The following is an 11531-nucleotide window of genomic DNA, read 5'->3' as shown; positions in this document are numbered from 1 at the left end:
TCAATAAAGAATCATTATCTGTTAGCATTATTATCAACCTAACAACCGCTATGTTCAATGATAACACCAAAAAACATGAGACGGGTCTATAACATGTTAATCTTTATTGTCAGTTATCTCAGAGAAGAAGTGGTTTCTGCCAAGGTCTCCTCTAGAGCTGCTGTGGTGTCCTTCAATATTTCTGATTTAATCTGCAACCAAAGTGCAAACAGAGCAGATTCAACATCACATTTTAATCTGAAGAAAAAAATAATTACCTACCCCAGCTGGTTGAGTCCATGTCTACAAACTGAATCATTTTACTTTTCTTTAACACTTAAAACCTAAGCATTAATATATTTAAGTCTGAAAAGGACAACCTGGTTTTAGACAGTATTGTATTTACCTCTGTGACTCCTTCAACCCACTGGAGCAGGTGAGTTACTCTGCTGTAGACGCCTGGTTTATTAGGCCGGGCACAGCCTTCTCCCCAACTCACCACCCCTGCCAGTCTCCAGTCCCCATTAGATGTCAAACACACCAGAGGTCCCCCACTGTCTCCCTTAAAAGAATAGCAAACAAAACAGGAAAGAATACATAGCTGTTAAAAACTCAAGTCTGACCTGGTGATTCATCAGAGTCCTTGTTAGGCTTTGAGAAGAAATTTCTGAAAATGCTTCTTGCCCAATGCCTGTGTAATTTTGATGTGTCTGCTCTGTTTTCTCAAGCCCCCTGTCAGTGACAGCAGATGTCCAATCACTCTGAGATGGGTTTTACTGAAGCCAACTGTTGAAAGGGAGTATTTCCTTTCCATTGTCACCATGTGAATGAGGGACTGCTGCAAAGTTAATGACTTGATGCAAGCAGCTGTCTTGTTGCCACGTTGCCACGGAGGGATTGCTGCAACCTTACTGACTCAATACACTTTGCTGTGTTTCCTTAAACACCAAATATTTTTATAAGTTGGCACTATAAGTGCAGTTAAATTCATAGTTAAACTGAATTTAACTGCACTTATAATTGGGATCAAATAAAATTTTAATCCCTTTAAATGATTGAAATTTATTTATCATATATATCTGTATTTACATCGGATCAGTTTGTTTTGTAAAGTGCATTGAGATGCATTTGTTGTGAATTGGTGCTATATAGACACTGACTGAGTGAACTATGTCACGTGGGGTTTACCTGGCAAGAGTCAACACCCCCTGAAAGGCTGCCAGCACAAATCATCCGTGGAGTAATGAAGGCCCCATAAATGGTCAAACTGGAGCAGACGGACTGAGCTAACACATTCACCTGAGCTTCCTGTAGATTTTCTGACACAAACCCTGAAACATTAGTAATGACACAAACAAAGAACATTTTAGAAACAACTCCCTTATGGGTTATTTAAAATTACTTGGAGATTATTTTAAACAAAATTTAGTAAGCTGAACAGTAGTTGCCTCTCACTTTTTGGTGTACTTCATCACCAGTGGGTAATGAAATATATCTGACAGAATTTTATTAGTCTTTTACTTTTAAAACAATTTGGTTTATCAGACTCTTTGGGAACATTTATTTGTTTTAATTCACCTCCTTCTTGGGAAAATCCCCAGCCTGTGATCCAGCAGGGTGCTCCAGGAGGAAAAGACTCCTTCCGTGTTGGTAAACACACTGGCCGCACCCCACCTATAAAAAAGAGGTACCAACTGTCAGATTGCAACATTTTATTATAGGTACAACCTAAGCAGCAAAATGATAAAGATCACTTAGTTGTAAAGATCACAAAACATTTTTTGTCACATGAAACACTTACAGCCACTTTTTTAAAACAAGCTTTTTCTATTGTTTTCTTTATCAGCTTCTTGTTTTTTTATTATGTTTTTGTCAAGGTTTATACATTAAAATTTTACAAGTTTTAAATTCATACACAAATACCAATAAAATTCTATATTTAAAAATGCTCCTTTCCCCCATATTTCATGGGTGAAGTGATACCACAGCAGCTGCTAAATTATTATTATTATTATTATTATTATTATTATTATTATTATTATTATTATTATTATTATTATTATTATTATTATTATTATTATTATTATTATTATTATTGTTGTTGTTGTTGTTGTTGTTGTTGTTGAGGGTATTCCAGAAGCCTAATATTAGCTTTCACATGTATTTACAAGGTGTATTTGGGACCATTTCACGACTGGAACACCCTGCTATGTTCACAGTTCAACTACCTGATCCAGATAAAATGTTTTGTGAGCTTCAGTGAAACAAATGCAGAATTTTAATGGCCTAACCAGTTGTTTACCAAGGACAAAGCCAGAGCTCCAAAATATACTCATAGCTTCCCCTGTGGAAAAGACTAATTGTTTATGAGGAAACATTTGATGGTCAGAAGGGACAAAGATAAAGTAATTATGCCATAATGGCTAGAAGTATGTTTGAAGGAGTTGATTATTTCAAACTGCACCAACTACCAAACATGGTAGTAAAACTATCATCCTGAGGACCCGTTTTGCTGCCAGTTCATTGGTGCTTTGCCATAAATATAGAAGACTACCTCCAAAGTCTTCACTTCACAACTACACAATTGATACAATTGGGTTTAAAAATCTGTGCTTAATGTGTCTACCTGACCAAACAAACCCTGTTGATAGATTACACTGAAAAGTGGGATCTTAAAATAAATGTAACGCAAGAATTACCACAGGCCCTCATTGATGACTGTGTGTGGTTTTATTGTGGAAAATCATCAACAATAGCTGAAATCCCTTAGACACATATTTATGAGGGGTATATCTATATATTTGAGCATGTATGTGTAATTTTAACCTGGAATAGATCATGGAAAATCTGCAATTAATTTAGACTACTCTAATTGTAGAATTACCTTTTGTTTCTAAAAATTACTGCAGAAACTCTGTTGTATTGTTAGTCCATTTAAAAAAGAATGAGTAAAAATAATTAAAACCCCAATATTTAATATGATATTCAGATGGAATGTGTGTAAACTTCAAACTGGAACAGCTACTTCATAACATCAGCCTCATGATCAATCCAACAAAGAAAAAGGTGTGTAAAAATATGCATGAGTCCTCAGAGCTAATTTACCATTACTGTATTTCTAAAATGATCCATTGTTAACCATCAGCTGATAAATTAAATCCCTATATGGTTAGTTAAGCGCTAGTTCATATAACAAAATGTCTTAAGACACATCAGTTGTGTATTTAATCTTTTTTAAGGACGTTTTCAAATCCGCCAGTAGATGGCGATATTTCTTTGTTACCAGTCATGTCAATGTCGGTGATGGTGCGCAGCAGCCCCACATCATAGTCATTGGTGTTTTTGTTAAACTGAGGGTGGTAGTGAATCAGCTGAGCTCCGTAGCGTTTGCAGGTTTACTTCAAGCTCAGGTAACAACATAGACTCCATATATTTCTCAATAGGTCTGAGGCTGAGGCAATTGAAGTCCAGAACTAGGTTAGGATTTAGTATTTTATTTGACAACATTCTCTAAAGTCCAACCCTAAAATCATATTCAGCCAGTTGCCTTCTGATTTAAACTGTTTCATTGAAAGTACTTTATACTAAAACAAGTTTAAGCACCAGTTTGACTTTACAGACAGCAAGTTTTTAAAACTAAAACAAAAGTAATATGAATTTATATGTTGATTAACTCAATGTAATTACATCAATTCCATTATTACAATCAAATGTTTGTTGGTCACTCCTTTTTTGATTAACGTCTTATTTTCCCTTCAGCTCTACAGACAATTTAGTGAGCAGCTTTCTGACTGAAGTGGAGCTCAAAATATTTTTCATAAGTGCTCAAAATCCCAATTATACATTAAAGGGGTTGTGTGGAGAGTTCCAACAGACACAACACCATCTGTCTACTTGGTTTCAAAATGTGTGAATGCTTTTGCTTCAATTTTATGTGTACATGCTCATAGAATGAGCAACAACTATCCACTAGCAGATTAACTAAAAGTGACTGCCTGACCGAATGACACCTTTTGTCAGTCTTCTAGACATTCTCCCCTTAAGTCTACCTCTTACTCAACAAAGCAGTGAGCTGCAGTGATGACCCAGTGGGGGGAGATGATGGCGCCTCCGCAGACGTGCTTCCCCTTCCAGTGCATGCTGACTTGCCAACCCCACTTGCCCTCTGCTGTTAAGGCCCCGCCCACAATACGTTGGCCGTCATTGACCATAACCTGGCAAGCTATATTTGGGATGATAAAAAAAATAAATGTTGATGGAGCAGGAAAAAAAATACTTTTTAAAAATTGCCTGTCTACAAAGGTTATGAAATAGTTTATAACAAAGAAAAAGGCCATAGAGCAATAACTTCCAGACGGGATAGAAATATATTCAGACTAAGGCAGGTAAGCACAGACTTAGTGCTCTGCATGCATTTATAATCCACTGACTTTAACTTTCTTTACCTACAGTGATGTTTCCTGTCTGGTTGACTGGGTTCTTAGACAGAAAAGGTAGTTGACTTGAGACACTGCAGCTCCCTCCTGTGTCACAAGGAGGAGGTGATTCATTTGATGGGAATGCCAGGAACTTGACTGATAAAAAAAGAGACAAGAAATGCAGTGAGATGGCAGCACTAGTTACTTCAGGCTGACAGTGATGACTTTATCTGTAGCGAGGATGTTTTGGAGAATGAACCTATGCTGAATTTTTTTTAAAGTAGATTATATGCTTACATTGTGTTTGAGTTTTCTCATGACAAGACAAACTGATTAATAATGCAGTCTGAGTAGGTGTAACTAATAGCAGGAAGGATATGAATTAAATGCGCATCTCTTTTTTTTTCATTGGATTTATGTAATATTCACATTTTCTGAGAAATACAATTTTTCATTAACTGTAAACCACAATTATCTAAATTAACAAAAAAAAATGCTTGTAATCATTCATTTTATGTTTTGTTAAACTTTACAACACATATAGCTAATAACTAAAATATAAGTTTCATTTTTAATATAGTTAAACTTTTTAGTGATATTATAATCTATGAACATGCACCTGAAGGTTAAAAAAAAAAACATATTTGGACATTTATTTCAAAATCAAACCACTGTGTAAATGTATATTCAAACATTCCTTTCAGCTTTAGCTCTTGGCTGATGACCAATCAACGTGGAAAAATGCCATCTCATCCTCCCTGAACTGCTCTTTTGCAATTTGAGCTAAATGAGTCCTGACACTGTCGCACCATCTCAAATGGTTGGAAATTAATTATTCAAGGTATGAGAAGGCAAGAGATGGCTAACCTGAAACCAGTTTGACTTGTTAAAACCAGATTTCTCTTGGCATGATAGTGTGATTAGTTCTATTTCTATTTCTTAGAGAAAAATAATACCTGGTTATTAGCTATATGATATCTGTCATATAGTTTATGGGCTTAAGTATCAATCTTACAGATTATGTAAAAGTGGGTAAAGTTGGTTTTATCACATACCTAAGAGAGCAGTAATGATGACCAGCTTAATACACAGCGAGATTCCCAGTATTGCAAGCAGTTCACGAGATGAAAGGACACGATGGTTTCCACCTACAACAAACAAAAAAATATATATAATTCAGGGTGTTAAATAATCTATTTTTGAGGGAAAAAATGACCAATATTCAAATCCAGAATCTGCAAGAGCTAACTCTTCTAGTCTATTCAGTATCCTTTTTGAGCTGCAGATTAGCCCTGCTGGTCCTTCTTCTGTATCAAACATTGCATGAAGTCCACTTGGACTGCAACTAATAAAATTAGGATCGAGTGTATGAGATTTGTGATCCGCTATATTTCAAGACTTTATATTGCATGAATATTTGATAATTATTGTTACGGAATATGTTTTCATGCAATAAGAAAACAGATTTTCTTATTGCATGACTTTTTCATCACTCTGCCTGGTTAGCAGTGCTGCCTTTTAGAAAGAAGCAAGAAAGGCCATCTGACATTCTGGTAACCTGTCAGAGAGTCTTAAATTCAACATTCAGGTCTTCTACTTCACAGTTTTACTCCTCCAACGTCATCTTATTCACCTTTTCAACTGTAACAGCTGTAATTTAAAAAAAAAAAAAATTTTGGAAATCTATTTAGTTTTTCTATGGAGAGACCTATTGTCATTGCAAGAGAGCCATCGAACTCTGTAGCTTTCTTCATAATGTGAAAAGTTTTTTGTTCTCACTCCTGATTGAACCCCAAGTACCTCATCAATTCATTTTTAAATGATTGTTAAAATATCTCAATATACTCAAATCTAAGTCTGTGTTGTTTGAATACTGTGTGAGGTTTTGTCTAAAAAGCAGTTTTAAAACATCACTGCATATTTTCAAACGAGACAGGCATATCATTCATAAATGTGTTTTCCAATCAAAACAATCAAGTTATTTTTTTTATTATTTACCATAATGGCAACAATAAAAGGAAACCTGAACTACAGCAATATGTGCTGCTGGATCAAATACACTAAATCTGGTAACTACATGATTTTATGCTTATATGTGGATAAAATATAACTATTCATAATGTAGTGATACATTTTTTTATACTTTTACAAACCGGATAGCAGTGTGCTTAATATTTGAATTAATTTAGAAAGAACTTAAAACAGATTTTTGTATTATTTTTGGCTTTTATACAGTTTAATAAGCTCTAATGTATTTTATTGCAAAGTTAGAAAATGATGGTAATAATAAATTGTTATCATTATATTTTCAAAACTGATTTAAACTGTACAATATAACAGTTTGCTCAATCTGTAAATTTTTATTTAGTTCAAAGAATCTTTATAGAGCTTGTTTTACCCCCTATCAACTCTCATAGATGAATCACAGGCAATGTTTTTCAACCATGGTAAGGTAGACAATGAGGTACAATGTTCTTTCAGAAAAATAAGTTGTCATCTGAGATGAACAATTTGCTTTGCTTTCTAGCTGCTGGCTCTGAGAAAAGTTAACAGAAGCTTTTGTAAGGAGGAAGAATTAAAAAAGAAAACACTCAATGCCCTCTAACTGGCTCGGTAAAATGTCATCAAACCCCTGAAAATCTAAAGTTTTTTGCTGTTTTGTTTTTTGGTTTGCTGCAAAAGCAAAGTTTTTGGCTGGTTGGAGTATTAAAGCAACATTTTTATGGGAAAAGTATTGCAGTAAGACATTACTCCAAATGTACATGAATGGCATATGTTAAGTTGTTTTTTTTTCTTGTTGATTGTAAATAACAAAAGCTTAAAAAAGCCTATAGAAGACATTGTTTTGCTAGTGGATTGCTTTTCCCATTTTGCTCACTTCTCATACAGCTGAACCAAAGTGAGAGGGTTAGTTTTATCTGGTGTAGGTTTGCCTTTTGCTACAAAATGTTCAAAGCGTTTATTGCTTATTGGTTGTACAAAACCAGAGAGAACATAATTAGTACTTGGTGGCAAAATGGTTTTCGTGGCCATGCAAAGTGCCCTTTTAAGTCTTGAATATTCCTCTTGTAGATACTAATGTTTGAATATTTCTGGTATGCAATGTTTCCATTAAAAATAGCTACTGATATGAGAACATATTTTAATGATCTGCATTTCTTCACAAATCTGATGCTAGAATGAGATCTAAAATTAGCACATTTGCCCCAGGACAAACTTGTTCACTCTTATACAATGCTTTGCGATTTAGTTTAATAAATGCAAAAGAAAATGCAGAAGGCACATGCTTTTTAAAAGAAAAGTCATAACTTGCAACAACCAGACTGGAAAAATATCTAAATTTGGCAAGATGGATGCAAGTCATGTCATAAATCACATGACACAGCAGGTCAGTTCCCTATTTAGGATTAAGCTTCCTGAGGCTCTCTGATGAAATAGTTTGCTCATCCAAAGGCTGAGCCAACACACACATATGCATCAAACACACAGCACATTTTTTAATATCAAGTAAAACATGAGCTGCATGCAATCGATCATAAAACAGCTTAATGTCAGTCATATGCTTGAGTTACAGCTACCTGAGGCAGATGAGCATTGGTAGAACATAAAATCTCTCTGAGGTTTCTGATGAAAGCCCGTTGGCAGGTTGGGTTTTAACACTTGAGGTGATGAATTCTAGAAGTTAATTCAAGTTGAATTTCCTCAAAAAAAAAAAGAAAGAAAGAAAGAAAAAAAAAACTCTCCATAGTTTTGAGTTGACTAATATTTTTTTCATATATAACCATGAAATAGACAGAAAGCATATTTCTCAAGGACAACATTTTGACTGTTGTATCCTGTACTATATACCTACAGTTTTGTGGCATAACAGGTAAATAAGTAACAGAAAATTCTTCTTCAGGTTCCAAATATCACAGACAAATTTGGGAAGGAGTTAAAAAACTTTAAACTCACTTAGTATGCTGTGTAGAAGGTTTCTTAGGTGAATAGGGATACATTTTTGCTTGATTTCATTTGCCTTTGTAATTTTTGTGAACATCACCTTGGTCACTGGCTGTTGTTTTTGTGTTTTTTGTGACTTTCATGGTTTGTTGTTGTCAAGTTGTTCCTTTGAGTGACTTATGCGAAAGTTTTTCTTAGCTAGAACTGAGTAAGAGTTTCAGTAAAGTTCCTAATTTGTTTCATTTGTTTGGTTAATCAGTGGTAAGTATATTGGCTAATCAGTATAACATTTTATTCTTGATTTTACTGATTCTTAATTCTAGTCAGTTTTACATTTTTAAGTACACTGATCACTTTCCACTGAATACAAATGAAATCTAAATTCTGAGGGACACGTAGATTATTTTGTGCTTCTTTTAACATAGTAACATTTTCCTGTTAAATTTTCAATAATTATTTTAGTGTCACAATACTGGCTGAATAATTAATATAATTTAAAATTTCCTTCATATACCTCATTCATGAGTGCACAGATTGTATTCTCTGCAAAAAGATTAAATATTTTTAGTATAGCTTCATTTTTTACTATTTTCAGCCTTCAGTGCACGATAGTAGAAAGGTCATTTGAAGTTTGACAGCAATAAAACACTTAAGACCTTTTCTCTATTCCATGCTCACCCTCTTATTGACATGACTTTACTATATCTCTGCAAAACAAACTCATATTATTGGATCACAAACAGATTTCTGAACTGTTTTTGTTACAGTGAGTACCACTGGGCCCACAATCCAGTGGTACCTTTGCCGTAGACCAGCCACAACCAGGGTAGGGTTATGGTTAATTTGTTTATTTATGTATGACCTGAATATTTGAACTACTCTCCAAAAGCTAGATCTAATCTAAATTGTTACAATACCTGTTTCTTCATTGTGGTTCTCTTTGGGCAACATTAAACTTATGGATTTGTCTTCCAGGATGTGTCCATCTGATGGCTTTCTCTGCTGAACTTCTGCAGGATTAGTGTTATCAGAAATTGGTGTGGTTGTGGTTTCTTGACCCCGAGCTTCTAAAAATTCAGAACTACAGGTTTTGGAAAGTTTCCTCTCCTCCGTTTCTTTAGCAAAAGATGGAAATTCAGAGCATGGTTTTCCAGTAGTTATGGTGTCACAGATGGGAATGAGTGTGAGGACAGTGGAAGGGACCAGGGATGATATACTCAAAATTTCTTGCTTGTCTGGACTTTGAAAATATGTCGACGTCCATTGCAGAGATGAATGGCAAGGACTCATGTTGTCTGACTGGTTATGCAAATCCATAATTGTAAATACCGTAGTAGGCTTGGTCTCAGGTGGTGGAAGACATTCACATCAATAAAGGATGTTTTATTACTGGCGGATTTGAACAAGACTTAAACTTTAAAGAGACCTGCAAGAGCAAAATATTGAAAAAATTAGTGCAAAAGTTGAGTTCTGTGTTATATAAACATAAGATGAGTCTTTAAAAGAATCCTGACAGAGCTAGATGAACAAATCGTTTCATTCTGTTATCCAAAGTTTTACATGAAAACCCACTAGAAATTTACTTTTGGGGGAGTTTTTTAAAGCAGTCCAAAAAGATTTTTTACCTGAACTCAAATGCACACATCCGCTTCATTTGTATTCAAAGGATAATCCATCGAAATGTTTTCTGTACCTATTAAACCAACTAGTGTCACAGAGAGGAAAAGAAATTCATCACCCGTGGAGAATAAGTGACAAAACTCCGAAGGATCCCGCTTACTGTGGTTCATCCCAAATCCAAAGATATCTTCTCCAATGCTGCAGATTCATCATCTTCAACTTGCACTTTTCAGTTTGTCACCTGTGCCGCTGTCTTCCTTTTTGGATAACACTTAATCCACATTTTGTGTCATGCCCTTCTGCCCCCTCCGCCTTTCCATAATCTTTCTTCTCTAACTGCTTCAGCCTTCCCTGCCGCAGTCGACTCAGTAACAGATATGCACCTGGGTTGTCATTGGCACTCTATGAAATATGCATGGCTATTATTGTGAGCCTGGGTCAGAGTTGAATAACAGAGGGTAATGTACACCCCAAACAATGAGTCACTCACAAGGGCAGGACAAACTCATGTAAACAGAGTTGAATTTCACATAACTGAGAGATCAGTATCTAATAATACAGCTCCCTTTATTAATTTGAATGTTTGTATAGGAACTGTTGGTCTTTTTGTACTCAGATTTCCCAAGGGTACTTCTTTGATCTCCTCGTATGAGACTATAAAGCTCTCAGATTGATCATCCTGTTGCAGAGTAAGTCAGCATTTTCTAGGTCACACAAAACGGATTATCACAAAGGAGAAGACATGACGGCACCCCAATCAGAGTGGATTTGTATGTCTCTATTACAGAATGAAATGGCATCATTGATTTCTAAAAGACCTCATTTTTTATAGTTAGATATTTTTTTTTAGATTTCTGAAATCTGAAAACATTTGAAAAGATTATACTGTGTTCTGTAGGTTTATGAGTGTGTATCAGCAATTAAATCCTCATCATAAACTCTTCTTAACAACATGAAACATGACAGTAAATTTTTTGTTGAAAAAGGAAATGTATCGATTTTCAGGACCCCTTATTTAAAATGGTAAATTACTAAGAATTATGCTGCAAGAAATTTATATTCTGAGAAATGGTCACAAAATGTAGATATATTCTTCACACAAGAACTGTCAATCAAGAATCAATCAAGATATTTAAAAAAAACTATTTAGATCTGTCACCATCATGTTTTTTCTGAAATTTGTTTTATAAGATCTCTGTCATTAAAGTAGAAAGGGATTCAATTCCCAGGTCATGGAAAGCGCAAAATGAATATTTCAGTAAGAAAATAATGCAGTGCTGACTGTTCTCTGTGAAGTGAATCGTAACGAAAGCTTTCCAACATGTAATCTTTAAAATATCTATACAAACCTTCAGAACAAAATCATGAGGTTCCATCCTTCCAATCTCCTCATCACACTGATGCTAAGAAAATAAACCTTTCATATCTGACAGCTTCCCAACCTCTTGGCAACAGTCAGGGAGAGAAAAAAGAATCTTGCTTATTCACAATAAAACACAGCAGTATTAACAACTTAATAACATCAGTTGTTTTATTTTGTGGCTTGTGACAGATCAGTAAGCTCACTGACAG

At 34.9% G+C, this 11531-nt stretch overlaps 1 protein-coding gene across 1 annotated transcript; it reads right to left on the bottom strand.

Annotated features, from left to right (window-relative positions):
• Window positions 1-113: 113 nt before the first annotated feature.
• On the bottom strand, window positions 114-10299 carry LOC122831139 (brain-specific serine protease 4-like). Its single transcript, XM_044117092.1, has 10 exons — window positions 9965-10299; window positions 9257-9765; window positions 5453-5545; window positions 4425-4553; window positions 4041-4201; window positions 3263-3329; window positions 1558-1653; window positions 1168-1310; window positions 386-541; window positions 114-191 (listed from the first exon to the last, which is right to left on the bottom strand). Exons 2-10 carry the CDS (start codon window positions 9654-9656, stop codon window positions 114-116), a joined length of 1323 nt encoding a protein of 440 aa, XP_043973027.1. The 5' UTR covers window positions 9657-9765; window positions 9965-10299.
• Window positions 10300-11531: the final 1232 nt, after the last annotated feature.

Source organism: Gambusia affinis, linkage group LG05 (assembly GCF_019740435.1).
Source record: "Gambusia affinis linkage group LG05, SWU_Gaff_1.0, whole genome shotgun sequence".
In the NCBI taxonomy this organism is placed as follows: domain Eukaryota; kingdom Metazoa; phylum Chordata; class Actinopteri; order Cyprinodontiformes; family Poeciliidae; genus Gambusia; species Gambusia affinis.
This window is presented reverse-complemented; position numbering and strand designations above follow the sequence as displayed.

Excerpts from the sequence above, each read along its gene's own strand:
- LOC122831139 (XM_044117092.1), bottom strand. The coding sequence starts at position 9,656 with ATGGATTTGCATAACCAGTCAGACAACATGAGTCCTTGCCATTCATCT. Across the intron at positions 5,546-9,256 it reads GAACCACAATGAAGAAACAG|GTGGAAACCATCGTGTCCTT; the intron begins GTATTGTAACAA and ends TGTTTGTTGTAG. Across the intron at positions 1,311-1,557 it reads GGGATTTTCCCAAGAAGGAG|GGTTTGTGTCAGAAAATCTA; the intron begins GTGAATTAAAAC and ends CTAATGTTTCAG.